The following is a 20,789-nucleotide window of genomic DNA, read 5'->3' as shown; positions in this document are numbered from 1 at the left end:
AATCCGGCCAAAAAAAATTGCATGCGAGTGTATATAATGATTGGCGGTGATGTTTGTGATTTATTATGATTTTTGGGGATTTTCTGGGTTTGATTTGCTATTTTCATTTTAATTTTAATTTTTCGGCAGAAAAACTTCAAAAATACAAAAAGCAGGTGAAAACCAAAAAATATGGGGATGATCAGTGACTATAGGACAACCTATGGTGCAATGGGGTGCAATTATGAGACTGGAGCGGAAAGCGTATTTTGGCCAGATTTTGACCGAAATGCCAAATTTATGGTAAACAGAGCAAATGGAGTCTAAATCAAGAAATTTTTGAGCCTAAACCGCATCTCGCAAGAAGATAGGAGCACATGTCAAATTTCATGAAAAGTGGTTCGGGGACTTCCATTATAAGAAATTTTCACCCCATTTTTAGCTCATTCTCACTATTGACTTTGTGGAGAGAGCTTCTGCCACCTAGAGCGGATCGACCTTCCAGCAGCTTCTACAACACGCACGACTACCCGACAAGCTCCAGACATGAGAGGTAGGCTCACCACCTTGAGCTTTTCGCGCATGTTTGTCATTATGTAGCGAAAGCGTAGGGATCACACAGAAAGCAGGCGGTAGAGATCTACAAGTAGAGACGGCGGCCTAACGGCTAACCCGAAAGCAACAAGACTTCATCGACAGCTTACCCTAGTCTAGGAGACCAGTCCTGGATGTCCAAAGGTAGTAGGAAACCATCGGGAAAAACCCTAATTCCCAGAAACCCGCAAGAGGCCACCAAATGGGAAATTGGCAAAACGGCGACCAAATGCTACCAAAATTCATGGGTAGGAGCATCTCGACATGCTCGACAAGTCTATATGACCTGCATGACCAAAAAGTGACCCGAAGTGGCACTAAACTTCAGAAACGGCATCAGACACACAAACCGTCAAATTGCACTTGCGGCCAAACCGCAAGTCCGTTTGCCACCAAACTTCATGAGCAGCTTTCCTAGACCATCAACAACCAATTCCTATGGTGGTAGACCACCACAAATCATCAAAGGTATGTAAACGCAACCACGGGTGTTTCTAGAGCGACAAATTGCCAAATGGAGCTCTGGTGAAGCCAAAGTTGACAAAAACCATACGACAAGGATCCCCGAGGGATTGGGAAGCTATGGAGACCAACATCAAGAAATTTCATCGCCAAAAAGCACTCCAAAAGTCAGAAAATGGCTCGGAGGCTCTGAAGTCCACACAAGGAGTTATTCTCTATCCATTTGAATTTTTTGTTGAAATTAAGCTTAAAAGGAACTTAGGGGGGCCAAGGGCAAGCACTGGGAGCACCAGCAATGAAAAAATCACCAAGAGACATCATACGCGTAGGATGTCTCAAGGGCACTTTTGGGCACAAACTCCAGCATTTTTCATCATGTACATGTTCTGAATGACATTTACAAGCTATCCAGAAGTTTCATAACATTTGGACCAAATTTGACCTCATATGCATGAAAAAAACGCAAAGTTAGGGCATAGAGGCAATAATGGGCCATAGATCTACCAAATCTTGTCCAAATCCAATGAAACTTGCACAACACATTCACCAACACATCAACAAACAATTTGTGTGGTCAGAGGGAAAAATTGATGAAATAGACATCCTACGCGTAGGATGTCTATTTGACTTTTTTGACATGCAAGGGATGTTTTATCATTCCAGATCCAATCACCTCATCATCAGGAGCCCATATATCAAGTTTGAAGCCATTCTAATCACTTTTGACCCCAACACCTTCAAGATACACTTTTTTGAGCCCAAAAACACCACACAGAGCCTTACAAGCATCAAATCTTGTCCAAATTCAAATCCAATAATGTGGCCATGTTCCATAGGCCAAGGACAACCCACAGAACAAGTTTCATGTCATTTTGATGAAAAAGACATCCTACGTGTAGGATGTCTCTAGCATAAATTTAGCCTTCTGTGCAAAGAATGAAATCATGGGAGCCAATACCATGGTGTAATTAGCCCATATACCAATTTTCAACCCATTTGGACATCAATTGCTACCTGTGATGGGCATTCTACCCAAATTGTGACCTAAAGCCTGAATCAGCCTAAAAATCCACTTTTTGATATCCAAATTCAAATCCAAGCATATAGCAATGTTCCATGAGCCTTACACTACCTACATGTCAAGTATGAACCAATTCTGATGAAAAAGACATCCTACGCGTAGGATGTATAGATAGAACTTTTTGGCCAGATTTGCACTGTGAGCACATGCATAGCTTCACAAGTTCCTTTTAAGCTTTATTTTCAATTTTCAAGTCATTTGGATAAGTAAAACTCAGTTTCGTAGCTAATATGGAAAAAACGCTAACTTCGGACTACTGAGTGCAACAGGATCTATGGTGGCCTCGAAGTCACCGGCAAAGAGGAAAAGAATGACCATCAAGGATTATCTGGAAGAAGTGGAACCCTTTGTCATTCCAGAAGGAACACTAAAGCCCACCAACACCTGGATACAAGAGGATCTGTTAGAGTCCAACGACCTAAAGATCTACCAGGGAGTGTTCAAAGACACTGAAGGCAATGTTATAGAGCTACCAATGCTATCGAGAGAACTCAATGAGTTTGTACGAAGCAAGATGGCCGGCTACTTGGAGAAGATTGATCTCCACAACTACTTCGAAGCAATACCGGTAGGGGTGGACATCAAAAGAGTCTAGGAGTTTGTAACAATCATCAAAGAGGATGGAGTGGCAAAGGTAACAGATTTACAAGGCAGACCAAAAACAGAGATAATAATCACTGAGCGGGTTGTAGCCAATGCACTAGACCTCTCCAACGAGGGGGACAGTGTAAAAAAAAGAAGGGATGAGGTCAAGGTGTACAAAGAGAAAAAGGCGAATTACACCTTTGAATACATTGCCAACCCAAAAGTGGCAATCATGAGCCAGTTATACAACCAGTACTTCCACATGTGCACGAAGAGACCATAGAAGTACAGGATGCCGCCAGGTGCAATTGCCACAACGTTCACTTGGGCAATGACAAAAGGCACCCCATAGATAATCAACTATGCGGCATATATACATGACAGCCTGGTAAAGATGGGCAACAAAAAGCCAACCTATATAGTGCCAGGAGAACTGATCACCAAGGTGATTTATGGGGCACTACATGCAAAAGGAAGGTGGCCTGACCCCCCATCTTAGAATGATTGGCTGAGAGTAAAAGAAGACAAGGAAGATGAGCCACAAAGGGCACCAAAGGTGGCAACAAGATTGAAAAGACGGCTAGAGCCAGTCCAAGAGGAGCAACCCGAGTAGAAGAAAGGGAAGAAGGAGTTTGCTCAAGTGCCGGCCAAAGAAACAAGGTCACAGAAAGCGGCAAGACTAGAGAGGCTGATGGAGAGTTTTCGAGTGGAGAGAGCCCTCAAGGGTGATTTAAGCGAACTCTGGAAGCCATCTCTAGAGTCTATGTCCGGATCGTCCAGAAGAGTGCAAAGGGACCGATTTGAAGATTATATCAAGAATTTTGAGATTCTTGATGCTGCAGCAGAGAACATTCCTCATGTCCCTTTCACAGAGGAAGAAGTACAACAAATATAGCAGAAACTGCTGGATGAGCAAGAGAGCCAGGAAAGAGAAAGAAAAACAAAAGCAGACAAGGACTTAAAGGGAAAACCTGCATTCTTTAATAGCCAGCCCTAAGCCCAGCCCACAGCCATCAGCCCATAGCCATCCCCACTGCCCTCACCACCTCCTAGAAGCCCTCCACAAGAAAATGAGGCTGAGAACAAACAAGAATAAAGGCAAGCAGAAGAGCAAGAGCAAAGACAAGATCCTGAGCCAAAAGTAGAGTCCAAGCCTCACACTGAGCAAAAAGAATTAGATGATTCTTACTATGAATTTTTGGACCTGCTAGCTGCAGGCTATACGAAGGAAGAAGCCGCCACAGTCGCATTCGACTTGGCGAGGACAGGGCCTAAAAAACAGATGCAAGGCATCAGGCTAGTGGAGCTAAAAGAAATTGCTACAGACACGGTAGACCTGCACCCGCCCTCCAATGACTGGGACGTGGTGATGACAAAGCTAGCCCGATTGAGGGCACAATCCATGGCTTCAGAGAAAGAGATGACAACTCTCAAGGCCACTGAAGAAAAGATCAAAGTGGAAGTAGATTCTCAGCAGGCACAAAGCCAAAGGCAAAAGGAGAGAGAAGCTGACCTACAGGCCAGTTTGGCAAGGGCTCTACAAAACTGCCTAGCAATGGAAGAAGCAAATCAGGAAGCAGTAAAAAGAATACAAGCACCTGAAGAAGAGTGTCAGTAGCTCAGCAAGTCATTGTAAGATGCAGAGAAAGAAAGAGATAATCTGACACTACAGTTGACAGAAGAATCAAAAGAAGTGGAAGCCATGAGGAACGCCAAGGAAAGAGCAGAGATAAATCAAGAAGCAAGCCTGGATGAAGTCCTTGAGCTCAAGGACCAACTAAAAATCAAAGATCAAACCATCCAGAGGCTGCGGGCATCACCTGCTAGAGTCAAGGCTACGAGCTCGACTCAAATCATGACTGAGAGTCAACTCTATGAAGAGCAAATGCAAGAACTTCAGAAAGAGCTGACTCTCGAGAAAAAACAGAGGTTGATGATGGCAGAAGGTTCTATATTCATGCAAACGAGAATGGAAGAGGGCCAAAAAGCCCTGCAAGAAGAAGTAGAAAGCATGAAGAGAAAGCTCGAGGAGGTGGAAAGAATAAACGCCGAACTTAATGACCTCCTCGTGAATATGGGCGGAGAAGCTGAAGTGGAAAAGAAAAAACTCCTAAGGAAAATTGAGGAGTTGAAAGGCCAGTAGGGAGGAGAGGCAGAGAGCACAGGGCCAGCCGCCAATGAAGGCATTGACCTAGAAAATGTGGCAGATCCTGTGGACACGCCTATGCACGAGGAAATCATAACAAGATCCTCTCAAGAGCCACAGATCTAACAAAAGAAGAGGAAGAAAAATTGTGTAAAGCAATAGAGGTAGAGCTCAGGGAAAGCACAAAGGAAGCCTTGGAGTGGGAGCAGAGGGTCTTCAAATCTATTACCATTCAGAAGATCGACGCCATCAACCTTAGGCGCGAGTGGCTTCAACCCTCTCTCCCATACCCATTGCTGAAATATGAGGCATCTACCATAAACAAGCGGATCAGAGAAGAGCCAGTTGTACCTCTCTATAATGCAGATACCTCCAAACCAGAAGGAGTCAAGCTTATTGTGGATTCTCAGCCAAAGTGGAGAAAGTCCTGGCTTCCAAAGTACCCACAATTAATCCACTTGGTAGAGGCACCTAAAAATATCAGAGACAACCTCAGCTTATGTCCTCTACCAAGGATTAGGACGTGGAAGGCGCAGGAAATTTTGCAAAGAAGCCAACCCACTTGGCTGAACTACCCCAAGCTGTCGGGCTTGAAGGCAGGTGAGAGAATAAGTGTCCAATACATGTTGAAAACCCTAACGGGAGCCATAAAGTTGTTCACTGGCTCACCTAACCTTACATGCATTATGATGAGGAAAATCTGCCGAACCATCTTAGCAGTATTCGAGACCTTCAAGCCAGGCCAGGTGACCGACATCATCTTCTTCTTCCAGGATACATACAGATGCGCCTATGATCTGTCACGTCAGCCTTCCAAGGAGGTGATACATGCGTTGTATCAACGGATAATGTTTCTACCATCCTATCACCTCCAAGCTTTTGAAGAAGCATTCTATACAGGTTTCTTCACCATAAATACTGACATTTTTGGCCCAACAATGCTGAACCTGCATGCTAGGTACGAATCACTGCTAAAGATGCGAGAAACGATACGATGAAGCAGCAGATCAAGGCCATGTCGGGGACGACATGAGCAAGGAGGGGGGGATTGTTAGAAGCTGGACACACCGCACAACAGTAACTACTAGGAGGATTATTATTTTTTGTAATTATTCATTCATTGAGGAAAACCTGATTTTTCACCTTGTAATTATTGGGAGTTACAGAAGTTTCCAGATTGTATCCCAATTTTGATAGTTAGATTGAATAGATGGTTGATTTTGGAACTTTAGGGTTTGAGAAATTGTAAGGTATATATACCACTTTTTGAACTTAAATGAAACACCTTTTGTCATTTTAAAAACAAGTTTGGAGTCTGTGAGTGAGCGTACTGTGTACGAGAGAGAGAGTGTGAGCTTCATCTTGATGCTACGTGTGCCCCGATGGTCGGATTCGAGTGCGAAGAAGTGCAGAGTGTTGCCCTCGACGAGAGCTACGCACCGATACCTACATTGCGCGCGCACGGTCCGGTTTTGCGAGCTCCTTCTACGAGCTTCATCGGGTGTTTGGGTGAGCATATGTTGTCCGATTTTGCATTGCAGCATATCCACGCGTTCACATTGAGTAGAACTACACGTTAGGCACTTTAGATTTCGAAAACGAAGACCTGCAGATTTTAGCCAGACATCCTACGTGTTTCTGCACCAGGTGTTTTGGTTCGGGATTTTGGTTCATAGTCCTTAGGGAGAGCGACCTATTGGTATTAGTAGGGTCTCCTTCAAGTTCTATGGTGTTTCGAGATTGTTTGATGGGTGTTCGGCTCTAGAAAGCGTTGTAGGAAGTTTCCTCTTATGCACTCTTGAAGGCTTTGACTTAGACAATTGGTAGAGACCTCTGTAGGAATTAGTTAGGAGTCGGTCGAGTCTAGTTTGACACCTTATGCTTGCTTCCACGCGTCTGCGGGTCGAGCTTCGTCCTTAGCTGACATTACATGTTAGGTGAGTTCTCGTTGTGCTGACGTCCGTCGCGGCGTATCCATCCAACACACCGAAAGTGTGTTTCTTCCCTCTTCTCCTTCCCCCTTCCTACATGCACACTCACATGGGGCAATTTATGCCCCTACATCTGGTATCAAAGGTCGTCGGTTCCTCTCCCGTAACCCACCACATGTGTAGGCCCTCCAAGTTGAAGCTTCGATCTTGCAAGGGATATGTTTTATAGAGAAAATTGAGCAAGGCTCAATTGTTTAGTAGGTGTCATAAAATCTAAGATCTAACCAACCCAAATGATTTTCTCATATTAAACCGATCATTTAATGTGGGAGAATAAACGAGAACAAGGGTTAGGATATAGACATGTGCTTATAGATCTATCTCAACATGGTGCCAATTGTAAAGAGGCCCAAATGAGAGATGGTCTATCAAAGAGCAAGGCTACCCAATGGAGCATAAAGACCTTTGGGTTAGCTTCACGTGTTAAAAGTCCTTTGACCTACCTAACCCAAGCTTGAGGTGCTTGCCATGCCTGATGACTAAGATGCTTGAGATGCTTGAAGTGCTTAATGATTGAGATGCTTGAGGTGCTTGTCATGCTTGAGATGCTAGGGCTGTACTTGAGGTGAGACCCAACCGAAGCTTGAGGGGCTTAAGGGCCAAGCTTGTGGTGAGAACTAGGTCAAAGGTTGAGGGGCTTGAGGTGGCACAAAAGTCAAAGAGGCGAATCATGCAAGAAGGGGGGGTGGTTTCTTGACCACTCTCTCTCCCAAAGGGCACCCCTTGCCCAAGAGGCAAGTAGGACACATGTCAAGCCCCTAGCTAGGTTACCCTCATGGTGTGCCTAAAGCCTATTGGTTGGCCTTCCAAGTGGTCCAATGATAATTTAGTGGATTTAATTAATTATTTTAGTATTTATCAAGCCCTCTCTCTCAAAGGGGAAAGGGGGACACTTGTCCCAAGGCTACCCTTGTTGCTTGGTGTGACTCTTGCTTGTGATTGGCTAGGTCTGGCGGGGTCCAATGAGTTCCAAGCATGAGCTACAAGAGGGGGTCGACCAGAGCAAGTAGGGGATATACACTCTCTCCCCCCCCCCCCCCCCCCCCCCCCCCCCCCCCCCCCCCCCCCCCCCCACACACACACACACACACACACACACACACACAAACTCTCATTGTGAAAAGTGCAAAGTGCAAGATCTCCCTCTCCTTCTCCAAGCAAGTAGGGAGGTTGAGAGCCTACACCAACACTCTTGGCTATGGAATGAAAATCCAACCAAGAGCCATGCTTCAATGCTTAAGCTTGCCATCTTCTCCATCTTCATTACTATGCTATTATATATTCTAGCAAGAAGAATGATGATAAGTGAGGAACTAATTCTTTCTCCTATGAAATGTTTCTTCTTCCTCTTCCCTACCCTCATTCCCCGCTAGCTCTCTCCACCTTCGAAGGTGTTTGAGGTCTTGGGATTGAGGCTTGGGATAGTTAATGCTTTCCACAAAAGTTTGTGTTATGCTCATGATGCATGAAGCTTTCCATCTTCATTGCATCACCTAGGTCACAAGGAGCACAAAGATTGTATTGTAACAAGTCTCTCTTGATGGGGTAAACTATAGTACAAATGTCTATTGGAGGGGGGACCAGCTCCAAAAAAATCCGGTCCTCAACTATTGTCATGTTCTCTAAACTCTCTCTCTCTCTTACAAAAGTATTCTTCATACCAAGTTAACTAAATTCTATGTTTATCTTACTACCATCAATTATGTTCACCCGCTATGCTCACAAAGTAATTTCATAAAAGTACTTCTCTAATTTCTACTACTCTCAAAGTTAATAGGCCATTTCCATTGCAGTAGGAATCAATTGAGCATAGCAAAATCAAAACTCTAAGGAGCCCGTGGATAGTCTAGTCAACCAATCAAGGCACAATGTGTGTGTGTTTGTGTGTGTATGTGTGTTGCGCGCGCGCACACAAACACACACACACACACACACACACACACACACACACACACACACACACACACACATAGTTCAGTTTTTTTGAGTAGATTGAAGGCCAAATAGAGAGCAGCTAGTCAAGCAAAACCGAATAGCAGCACAGAATTGAGGACCAAGGGATTGCAAAGCAAATCAAGACTCTCCAAAGACTAAAGCAAGCACAAAGGACTAGCCAAAGTCTGAAAAAGGTCTCTTTCGGCCCGAGTCTTAGAAATGACTGGGAAACTGCCAAAAAATGTCAAAAAATGACTCCACACGGTGTATAATGGGTAGTATGCACCGCAACTCAATGTACATGAGTAATCATGCACAAACAGGCGCCATAAAACTCTTGATGCGGTAAACAAATCCCTGTAGGGATATCTACTCTAAAAATAGCTCAATAGCATTGTATGTGCTCAAGAAAAGTATGCATTTGTGAATGCAAAATCATCCACAAAGAAACTGGTTCCAAATGACTTCCAAGTGTGACTGTGAAGGTCTTGTAGGCTAGGATGCCAATGCCGATTTCCACTGTCAAACGGAAATGCCAAAGGTCAAAGCTAAAACTATGCCGAACACGTGTTTTCCAATATACCCGATGCCGGGTGTCACTCCTCCATGATAGAGGTACCTCACATGTGCATGTCGATGAACGTAATCATCCGTGGGAAATAGATCATCCGCGAGACTGTCGGTGTCAGGGAAAACGCCAATGCGGAGCACCAAGAAAATTGATACACTCTTACTCGCTCTCTATGCCAAAATCGCCTGAAACCCATCGATGATCGAAGTTGTTGATGATGCTAGTTTTTCTTTCTTTTCACTATGATCAAAGGGCTTAGCGCTGCTCAATCTTGAGCATCCTATTTTTGTCTACAGCCAACTACGGGCTACACAATTATCCCTACCTTCGAGATCCCTTCGAGCCTGCAATAGATTGTGTGGATGGAGTATCGAGCCAATGGGGAGTGGTACATGTTGTTTGCACACTCTATTTCATGTCCATTTTTTTTTTTATTGACTGACTTGGTTTGGACTGATGGTTTCGAGATCTACAGGGAGGGATGCCAATTTGCTTCAAGTGTGTGTGTGTGTGTGCGCGCACAACCAAAACAAACCCAACATGAGATAGTGCTATCGATTCCCTTCCTCAAGTGATTAGTACTGCTTGCCAGCCTGAATTTCCTGCTCACAAGCGTTGCTAATGCTCAAGCTTTGCTTCTCCGGTGTTGCAAGCCCAATTTCTCAACTCGGTTCCCCAATTTCTCTCACAAGCTTGGTTGACTTTCTGGCACGAGATTTTATTGAGCTATGGTGTTCTCAAATGTTGAGACACCTTCGGTGATACAGGTTGCTAGAGTTCCCAGTACGATACCCTCGCCATAGGTTATGTATCTACTCGTACATTTTACTTGACGCCGAGTATGGCAGTTGTTTGGCAGTGAGAGTTGACAGGCTATGCCCAGATTTACATTCTTGAGTTGGTTTTGTGTGTTCTATGTGTCACTTTAGGTTGATTTTTCACTCCCCGGACAAAGGAGACTCTGCCAAAAAAGAATTGTAAGTCTGTTTATGCGTTTCATGCATCTTTGAGCACTCTTTTGGGTTGAGTTTTTTGGCTTGAGATTTTTCTCTTGCAACAGGGGAGGTTCTCTCAAAATCTTGCCAAGTTTTCTCACCATAAATTTTGGCATCCTAAGCATACTGCTCAAGTCTTGCAAACATGGCCTCTTATGCTGACATGGACATTTACAATATTAGAAAGTTCAATGGCACGAATTTTTCTATGTGGAAACAAAAAATCCAAGATGTGCCAACCCAAAAAGGTCAATCAGAGCCCATCTTTGAGCGTGCAGAGGGAAATGTCTACGCAGAAGCATAGTGGAAGATGTTAGATGCAAAAGCAAGGTCCACTATTCGCTTACATTTAGCCAAATTTATCTATTTCACTATAGTGAATGAAGCTACTGCTAAATCCCTATGGGATAAGATATGCAATATTTATGAGAGAAAAAGTGCAAGCAACAAAGTGTACTTGATGAAGAATCTCTTCGAGGTTCGCATGAAAGAAGGTGATGCAGTTTTCAAGCGCTTGAATGCAGCCAATGTACTTTTTAATCAATTGACATCTCAAGGAATGGAGTTTGATGACAAAGTGCAGTTTATTTTCTTATTTTTCTCTCTACCCTCTTCATGGGATATCTTTTGCACAATGATTAGGAATTTTTCACCTAAGAGGATTGTATATCTGTAGCCGAGCTACCGTCTACTAAGTTGTCGCATAGCCGGCTAGGCCATATGAGCCAAAAGGGAATGAAAACACTAGCCCATTTGGGTACTTGCCTGTGTTGAATTATTCCAATTTTTCTATCTGTGAACATTGCATCTATGGTAAGAAAACTAGGACGACCTCATCGCCACTGAATAGGAAGCGGTTGCAGCCACTAGAGCTTGTCCATAGTGATGTTTGCGGTCATATGCCGACCAAGTCTCTAGGGGGAGCTAGCTATTTTGTGACTTTTATAAACGTTCCACTAGAAAGATGTGGGTTTATCCTGTACAACATAAGGATCAAGTCTTCTGTACTTTCCAAAAATTCTTAGCATTGGTAGGGAATAAGTATGGCAAGAAGATCAAATGATTGAGGACTGACAATGGTGGAGAATACGTCTTCAAGGAGTTTGAGAATTTTTGCAATAAGAGAGGTATTAAGAAGCAGCTTACTGCACCTTACGCACCTAATCAAAATGGAGTTTCAGAAAGGACAAATCATAAGATTCAGGAGCGAGTCACAACCATGATTTTTATAGAAAATTTGACTCAAGGTTTTGGGGCAGAAGCAGTACTCACAACAATACACATTATCAACATGTCACCTCGCACACTATTGGATTACAAGATTCCGAAAGAGTTGTGGCCTGGCAAGAAGCCACATTATGATCAATTACGTGTCTTTGGATATGAGGCATATGCACATGTGCCCAAAGAGATTCAAAAAGAGACGGACCCAAAGTCAATTAAGTGCATTTTCCTTGGTTATGGTGTAGATGGAGAGATGGACTATGGTCTTTGGCACCCAGAATCATGCAAAGTATTTTGAAGCTCACATGTGATCTTCAATGAATCAAAGATGCATATAAACCTATTTAAGAGATTGAATATAGAAAGGTCATATTCGAGGACATTGCCTCAGAATCTGTGACAACTCAAAAGCCTAGTGATGTACCTTCCAGTAGCAGCGCTACAATTGACAGGCCAGAGAGTAGCGGTCAGACTTTGAGATGATCTACTCAATCCTCTCATCTTCCTAAGTGATTTCAGCCAAGGTTGGATTATATCATGCTGACAGAGCCATCTTGTTATCAAGAATCCATGCAAATGAATGACAAGGTCAAGTGGGAGCAGGCCATGCAATCTGAGTACAACTTGACTGTGATGAATAATAAGACATGGGACTTGGTTAAATTGCCAGAAGGAAAGCATGCCTTACCTTGCAAATGGGTTTTTAAAAAGAATTTTACATCTAATGATCCTAAGCCTAAGTACAAGGCTAGTTTGGTTGCTAAGGGATTCAAACCGCAAAAGGGAGATGATTTTGACAAAATCTTCTTGCGAGTGGTCAAGATGAGTACACTACATACATTGCTTGGCCTAGTCGCCATAGTGGACATGGAGCTTGTCCAAATGGATGTGAAGACAGCCTTTCTTCATGGGGATCTAGAACAAAATGTCTACATGAAGGAACCTGAAGGTTTTGAACAACCTAGCAGGGAGGAGCTTGTATGCAAACTCAAGAAAGCACTTTATGGCTTAAAGCAGGGTTCTAAGCAGTGGTATCAAAACTTTGATGCTTCTATGCGGTCCCAGGGTTTTAGAAGGAGTCAAGTGGATAAACTCATGCATACACACCAACTCGTGTGCACCAAAGATCGACTGCCACGTTGAGGCCGTGATATAACACTCGTACACTGCTTCAGTGTGTGTTACTTTCACATTGGAGAAACGAGAGGAGGAATCAAAGAGACAATAGTTGCATCATGTGCACCACTTTCTCCTTACCTTCGGCATCAGATTTTTCCTTAGGACAATCCTTTTTATCATTTCCACTCCCTAAACATGTAAAACATAACTTTTCTTCTTAGCCTTCTCAAACTCTTCACTAGATAGATGGTCCCTAGGCCCTTTGGGCTTCCTGGATGCATCATATACAACTACTATAAATTTTCTCTTATTATGCCCATGATGTGCTTGTGCATTTTCAGGTGCAATGTTAGACACGTGAGTATTATGCAATGCTTTTTCATCGGGATCGTCATGTATATGCCCTTGCACTATAGCCTCCTCAAGCATCTTAGGGTCGTGGGTTTTGACATGCTTCTTAAGCTCTCATGTCAACCCACGACGAATGAACCTACGCACTTGCTGAAAGGTAACCAAACCCTTCAGTTTGAGAATCTCATCACGATAGTGCACGATATACTCCAACAGTGTCTTATGTTGATGCATAAAGCACTTGTCACATACAAAAGAATTTTTGTCCGCTTCATTTGTGGGCAAAAATTCCTTTCTAAACAAGCTCTCAAAGACTACCCAAGTTTGTGACCCTTCTCCTTGAGTGATATACACCATTTGTAGGCTTTGCCTTTTAGTACCAGACTCATTTGCAGTACCTTGACTGCAAATGAGAGTGCATCTAAGATTGTGAATCCCATCCCATTTGCTTACAATATCTTTGTTGTGTTTCCCTTTTCTCTCCTCTATGGAACTGTCGAGAGTTCGAGCACAGAGAGAGTGTCGATGTGTTCACCACAGGGGTTGCAGGTCAGCGACAACACCTCCCTCTGCTAAGGAGTCTTGGACAAGGTTTTTCCTCCTCATCAAGAGCCTGAATTAGGGAGCTATCATACATGCCTTTTGCCAAAAATAGCTCCACGGACCTGTTTAGCTTTGATAGCACTCTGAGACCAGAGGAAGTCTGAACTATGACTCTCCACCCAACCACTTCCCTTCATATAGAGCACCTCGAGCTCCATTCAAACTGGCCCTGGCCTCTAGCCCTTCCCTGACAACCTTTGAGTCTTGAAGGACCCCTACTTAGAGGGCATTTAACATCATACAACTCATTCAAGAAGATAAATTGAAAAGGTAAAAGGTTTATGGGGAAACCCATTTCTCTTTAAAGGGTCCTCCAAATTTCAAAAGCACCCTCAAGGGGAGCCCTCTAAGTCCCAAAGGGAACTATAGCTTCCACCTATGAGAATTTCATACCCCTTGTGCCCCAACTCAAGTGAAATACTCTTTATAAAGGAAGTAGCTCATACCAACGGCCTCCGATGACTACTAGGGCTAGTAAAAGCACCCTTAAAGGGCTAAAGGGCCTATGGTGGAGACCTCGCGAAGGGGACTATAGCTTCCACCTACACTGGAACTCTTTTTGGTGGGAGTAGCTCATTCAAAATACCTCCAATGACTTCTAGGGCTAGTTTGGTGAAAGTCGCTCATTCCAATGACCTCCGATGACTTCTAGGGCTAGTTTGGTGAAAGTCTCATTCCAGTGACCTCCGATGACTTCTAAGCTAGTATAGGCAATAGCTATATCAATATTTGGAGTTGCCTTTGGGGACTTAATTTTGGTCCAAATGGATTTGACTTCACAATGTAGCCTATTGAAGATGGGTAAACACACAAGAACATTTCAAAGTAATAATAATTTAAAATTGGTGTGTGTGTGTGTGAGAGAGAGAGAGAGAGAGAGAGAGAGAGAGGGAGAGAGTCGGGACTAAGTGGCATGGGCATGAGCATGGGAGGGTAGGATCTACGGTCGGGGGATTGTGGGCCGTAGATCTGGAATGCGGGTACCCTACATTACTTTTGTAAAAAGGAATCTAGGGTACCCATGTTTTGAAAGTAATTTAGGGTACCCCCCTTTTGAGGGCGTGGGTTTTTGAACCCGCGACCTCACCCATGAGAGGCGCATACCCTAACCACTAAGCCATGGGCGCATTCTGAAGCGTGGGACCCTAATTTACTTAAAACATGTATGCACAAGGGCGGTAACCGAAGGTAATCTAAGGTACCCTAGATTACGTAATAAAAAGTAATCTAAGGTACTTTAGATTACTTTCGGCACCGCCACTGGGATCTACGACCCACAATGCCCCCGCGGCAAATCCCACCCCCCATGCCCGTGCCACTTAGTCTTGATGGGGTCCCCTTGAGGCTCAAGGACATCCGATAAAATTGGAACGATATAGAGAAGATTAGCATGGCCCCTATGCAAGGATGACACGTCTAAATCGAAATATGGTCCAAATTTTAGAGAGAGAGAGAGAGAGAGAGAGAGAGAGAGAGAGAGAGAGAGAGGGGTCCCACCCTCAGCTATATCTAACACGAGCATGGGAGATGGCATCAAAGGCTCCCATCACTTTTGGGCCCCGACATTAGGCGCGCGCCGTAGATCTTGTCGCAAAAGTAAACTCGAGTATTTTTGTAAACTCGGGTACCCGAGTTTACAAAAATACCCGAGTTTACTTTTGCGAGCTCCGATACTCTTGCACGTTAAAACTCCATGAAAACGTGTACATTCCACAATGACATGCACAGGCGTGGTGGATAGGCCAAATGGCCCTCAAACCCTAGGTTGTGGGTTCAATCCCGTGGGGCGGGGGGGGGGGGGGGGGGGAGGGGCGAAGTAAACTCGGACCCCAGTTTACATTGTCCACGGAGGCTCGTGATCTACGGTCCTCAATCATCCCACCGTAGATCCCATCTCCTCCCATGCCCGTGTGAGATATAGGCCAGGGAAGAGAGAGAGAGAGAGAGAGAGAGAGAGAGAGAGAGAGGAATATAAGTGTAGAGGCCAATTGACAGCAGTCCTAAGTAACCATTGTCCACATGAATATGCTCGGCAGAACAATTATCCACCAAGATCCTAAAAATCAATGTTTTTACATCAATTACAAAAGACCAGTGCTCTCTTCGAGTACTGTGAGTCGGTCTGAAATTCTATCACGATGATGCTTGCATTACTGGTTTGATTGCCCAACACAATAATGCAGAAACCATATTGTTAGAAAGCAGAAATTGGGCGAACCCAGGTGCTCTTCATTCTGGGGCTCAGTCCGGAGCTATAGAGAGCCCTAATCTCAACGCACCTCGGGCTTGAAGGTGATTCCGATGATGCAATTGCCCTCGTTCCTGGCGTAGTTAGAGCTTCCGGAACTGCACAAATCAATGGCTTCCTCTTTAATTCCACGTTTGTCAACGAAGGATTACCCGCAAGGTCATTTGCCTTTCCGCATCCTTCTATGGCGATCCCCGCTGCTCTGCAGTCAAGTGGCATCAGCTTTTCTACTTGGGAAGATGCTACACATGTCCCCTCGGCATACAGTGTCATGGATGTGTGTGATGATCCTACGGATGCAGTCTCAGCACATACCTTGGATGTGCACACCATTTCCCTGACAGAGTCGGAGTTCTCTACGCCCACACATACATCCGACGACTCACTTGCTTCATCCTCCTCCTCCTCCTCCTCTGCACTTGTATCATTCTCTGCATTGACCAACTCGAGCTTTAAACGCCCATCTCCTCTCAATACACGAAAGTACTTATGAGTGGGGGCTTTCACCTCTTGTAGAACAAACCGTCCATTGCAGCGAAAGGAGCGGAGGCAGAAGCCTGCACTGCAGGCACCAGGCGATTGCCCCAGCAGCTTATCGCTATAACTTTGTGTCGCAACTGAGCTCAAAGGAGGGGGAAATGTTCTTCCGTGCCCGCCACCGCCCCTAGGCGGAGACAAGGAGAAGGCAGGCATGCTGACCCCCCAGTTGGTTTCCTCCTCCTCCTCCTCCGTAGGAAGCCCTCTTTGTGAGCTGAAACCATGTACACAATCGCTGCCCCTTGACACAGAAACATTACTGCCCATTTCGTTCACCCCTGGTGTGATGCCATCACTCTCATCAACACTCGATGCAAAAAGCGGCAAAGGCTCAGAACCTGAATAGCATGCGTCGAATTTAGCCTGCTTGTCTTCTGCCTGTTGGTCAATAGGCAATGCATTTACCTTGCCATGTTCAATAGATTGATCAAGAAAACCATCCTCTTGAGACCAATGCATTTCCCTCGCCTTTCCCTTGCCATCAACATCTGCGCCCAATACATCCATTCCATCAGAATCAAAAAGTGTCAAAGAATGCCCATGTACATCACCTTTGCCAGGAGCATCGGCAATGTACATTGAATTGGACAGAGACTGGGGCGCAAACTCCTGCACAAACTTCCTTCCTTGTACCCCTTTTCTGCCGGAGTAGTACTCAGATGTGCATTTGTCAAAAGGCTCCTCGGCCACGTGCCTCCTTAGAGCAATTCGCCTGCTATGCATTTTGGAAGGGCACTCTCTAGGGCGCATGGCCCTATTGCAACTCCACAGCAAGTCCAGCATATTAAGAACAATCAGCAACGCCCAGTTTGCTTAGTAGGAAGAGGGAATGGGCGGGCTTCTGCCATGGCTGCCATTTCCGCCTGACATTGCTATGTGATATTTTCTTCTCAGAAATGCCAGAAAGCCAAAGCCGCCATAGCACTTTCTTTGACTTGAACGAAGAAACGCACGAAGAAATGAACGCCTTCGATCGTAGCTTTCATGCAAAACTTCGAAAACCCAGAAATGGGTTGAAGTGGGTAGCAATGTAATCTTGGATAAGAAGGGCAAGAGATGGGGAGCATGGCGACGACATGCCTTCACAGAGGCCTCGCAAATGGTAGGAAATAAGCATGGGCGCAGGAAGCCTAACGCGGATGATGACAGCTCATCAACGGCCCCAAAGGTTTGGAAAAGCAAGGGCTCCTATTCGTTTGAGGCCATAAACTATAGTATTCGTTTGAGGCCGTTTAAAGTTTTTTGAGTTCAAAATCCACTTTTATTGCTATCGTTACATTTGTTGGCATGCCTGCTTTGACAGGGAGTGAAGAGTAGGGAAAGTAAGGATAAAGGCGTGGTCTCTCTATGGTGGTTGGTTTGCCTTTGAAATGTTGTACACAACATTTTTACGCTTTTTGAAAGCTGATTTTAAGATGTGTATATGTTGTTCAACATTTCTTTGGAGCCATGCTTGTTGCAAAAAAAAAAGTGCGCACTTTAAAAAAGCCGACAACGGCAAACTCTAACAGAAGAGATGAGTGCTGCTGCTCTCTCTCTCTCTCTCTCTCTCTCTCTCTCTCTCTCTCTCTCTCTCCGCCCGCTTGCTTTCGGTCTCAGGCAATTCTCTGTAAGCAATTCTCTCTCTCTCTCTCTCTCTCTCTCTCTCTCTCTCTCTCTCTCTCTCGGTCTGATTAGGCAGTGCCGCCGTCGTCAAGTTAGTGACGGCCTTGTTTTTGCAGATAGTCACTGTTGTAGAAAGTTGGGTGGGCATGCAAGACTTCCCCTCCGACATCGTCTTGTGGCCATCTATCTCTTTTTGTTGCGGCAAATAAGCGTCTTCCATCTCAACATGGGCTTCTCTTGCCCAACCCAATGTGACAGGGGCCTTAGCACACAACAATCCCATGCAATAGACCTATGTTGAAGAGGTTGACTATGAAAACAACAAGTACGTTGCGCTCAGACAGTTGTCCTTGTGCCTCATCATCTAACCCTCTCTTGGCACTTTCAAGCCCTTTGCCATTGTTTCCTCTAAAATATTCAATTCGACTGTGAAAACAATGAAGTACGTTGCGCTCAAACAGTTGTCCATGTACCTCATCATTTGACTCTCTCTTGGCACTTTCAAGGCTTTTGCCACTATCTCCTCTGAAATATTCACTTCGATTAGAGTGTTGTTTAAAATCAAGATGGTTGCTCGGCCATCGTGCTTTATGGTTGCTACCAATTCATATGCCCTTTGGTAGTCTACTCCACACATCAGAAGCTCCTTGGTAGTCTACTCCACACGGCGGAAGCTCTATATACTCTTTTAGTCCAGCCCTTTCCAATAGTGGTTGCATTGTGGGTGCTTTGGCCAAATTTGAAGCCTTGAAGGACCAAATCAGAAATAGAGGTTTTGTTTTCCATACATGTTTGAGTGTTTGTGAATTTGCAAATTGTATTGTGATCTTGTCCTTCTTGAAATTTGAAAACTCTCAAGCTGCTCCATGATATATCCGATCGCGAGTGTTGTACATGTTGGCCAATTGGAGGTGCTACGAATTTTGAAAAAAAAAAGCTACCACTTTATAGTGGTTATTACAAGGCAAGCATGGAGCTCTAGAAGTAGCGCACACACTCAGTGGGACCTTTACTCTTCAATGCATGGAGGACATGTAGCCCCTCTAACCACTGTGTTGGATGCAACTCTAAAGAAAACTCTCAGCATCCAAACACTCAAAAATTCACCGCCAAAGCCTATTCATGCAGATGATCTACCCTCTACCATGGAACAATCACTTTGAAGTGAGCCGCAATGGCTAATTCATGCCAAGTCCTACTTTCAAGGATTTGATGCAACAGAAAAAATAAACTTTCCAAGTGAGCTATGGCCACCATTGCGGTGAAGTTTGTGTCATGTTGCATTGTGGGCAGGTAGCCAAGCCTCACCATATCCATGGTAGCAAAGCGAAAACCACATACAACATTTTATGTTCTGACAACTATCCTATGTAGGGTTTATCGCATTTGTAGTACTGCATTTGTTCATCACTGTCGTATTTATACAGCTCTAAATGTGTATTGTTCGTGTTGACTCGTTCAAGTGTGCGTCAAACAGTGAAAGCTAACCTACTTTCCATTAAGCCTCAAGTGATGGTTTGTGATAGTTCCATCGCCTCAAATGCACTCAAACTCGCTACCTGAGTAGGCCATACCATTGTAGACATGCCTATACTACTAGCTCCTCATTTGGACACCTTGGCGAAGTCATGCCTGTTTTCTACAGCCTAGTTTCAACAAATCTATTTGCACAACCAAAGAATTCTATAGCATCCTCTAAGAAATCTCTAGATCTGCTTCTATGTTCAAAACTTGATTTAGATGGGTGAATCATGCAATACAAGCAAAAGCAGGACATAGATGGCCATAATCAAAAGTTACACACTATCGCAAGAAACTTACATCAAACGGGAAAGCTTTCACTTGCGAATTTGTAGCTATGGTCAGAAGCTCAATGATACACCGTACGAGAGAGATATGAATGGAACAAGTAAGAGGTCGACATAGATAGCAACATAGTTGTGCGCTCACTTTTTATTATCCAAAAACTTAGATCAATTTTACAAAAGTTGGCTTTTATGCCTTAGCCAAGGTTTAAAAATGAAGGTTTTGACTCAAACTTAGGGGAATGTGGGTTTGGAGATCACATCTAAGTAATAAACAATTACAACCTAAAGGCTCATGGCTCCAATTACCGAGTATACATCCTCAAATGAATAAAATAAACTACAATATTTGGACTTGACACGGTTTGCATTCGTAAATAAGGATAGAATTACAACAATGGGCTCAAAGTGATAGGAAATGGTAAAACTATTAGCCTAGCTGCTAACATTTCCCCCTCCTAAATTGAGTCGTCCATGACACAGATACTTGATGGAAAGATACTGTATAGGTTTACGTGCTTTATGGCATTTTTGTGTAGTGTGTTTGAAATAGAACAACTGCTCTAGACCAAAGAGCGATTTTTTGCAGTGCCTTCAAAGCCTCTTGGTATTCAATGCGGAGTTTCTTCTCGGCTTTTGTGAAGAACTGGTCATCAATCTAGTTCTTAAGCTATATTGCCAAATAGCCGATAAAGCATCCTCGAAGGTTAGCTATAACGGGGTCAAAGATCTTTGATCGATGAGGAAGAACCTATTAAATTCGCTGATGTGGAAGTGTAGATCAATGAGAAGAATACACGAAAGAGAAAGAAGGGGGGGGGGGGGGGGGGGGGGGGGGGGGGGGGGGGGGGGGGGGGGGGGGGGGGGGGGGGGGGGGGGGTGGGGGGGGGGGGGGGGGGGGGGGGGGGGGGGGGGGGGGGGGGGGGGGACTCAGATTACTGTTGAACCAACCAATAAG

At 44.5% G+C, this 20,789-nt stretch overlaps 1 protein-coding gene and 1 pseudogene across 1 annotated transcript; one reads left to right on the top strand and one right to left on the bottom strand.

Moving 5' to 3' along the window:
* The first annotated feature begins 14,969 nt into the window (after positions 1 to 14,969).
* LOC147421184 (U6 spliceosomal RNA) lies at positions 14,970 to 15,079 on the top strand (annotated as a pseudogene).
* A 537-nt stretch (positions 15,080 to 15,616) lies between these two features.
* On the bottom strand, positions 15,617 to 17,555 carry LOC147421183 (uncharacterized). The gene has a single exon (XM_086504219.1). The coding sequence runs from the start codon at positions 17,202 to 17,204 to the stop codon at positions 15,831 to 15,833; it is 1,374 nt and encodes a 457-aa protein (XP_086360345.1). The 5' UTR covers positions 17,205 to 17,555; the 3' UTR covers positions 15,617 to 15,830.
* Between the last annotated feature and the right edge of the window lie 3,234 nt (positions 17,556 to 20,789).

Source organism: Adiantum capillus-veneris, chromosome 28 (assembly GCF_014529385.1).
Source record: "Adiantum capillus-veneris isolate H3 chromosome 28, ASM1452938v2, whole genome shotgun sequence".
Taxonomy (NCBI): Eukaryota; Viridiplantae; Streptophyta; class Polypodiopsida; order Polypodiales; family Pteridaceae; genus Adiantum; species Adiantum capillus-veneris.
This window is presented reverse-complemented; position numbering and strand designations above follow the sequence as displayed.

Bases quoted from the DNA above. Each gene is read 5' to 3' on its own strand.
- LOC147421183 (XM_086504219.1), bottom strand. From the start codon at position 17,204: ATGCTGGACTTGCTGTGGAGTTGCAATAGGGCCATGCGCCCTAGAGAG.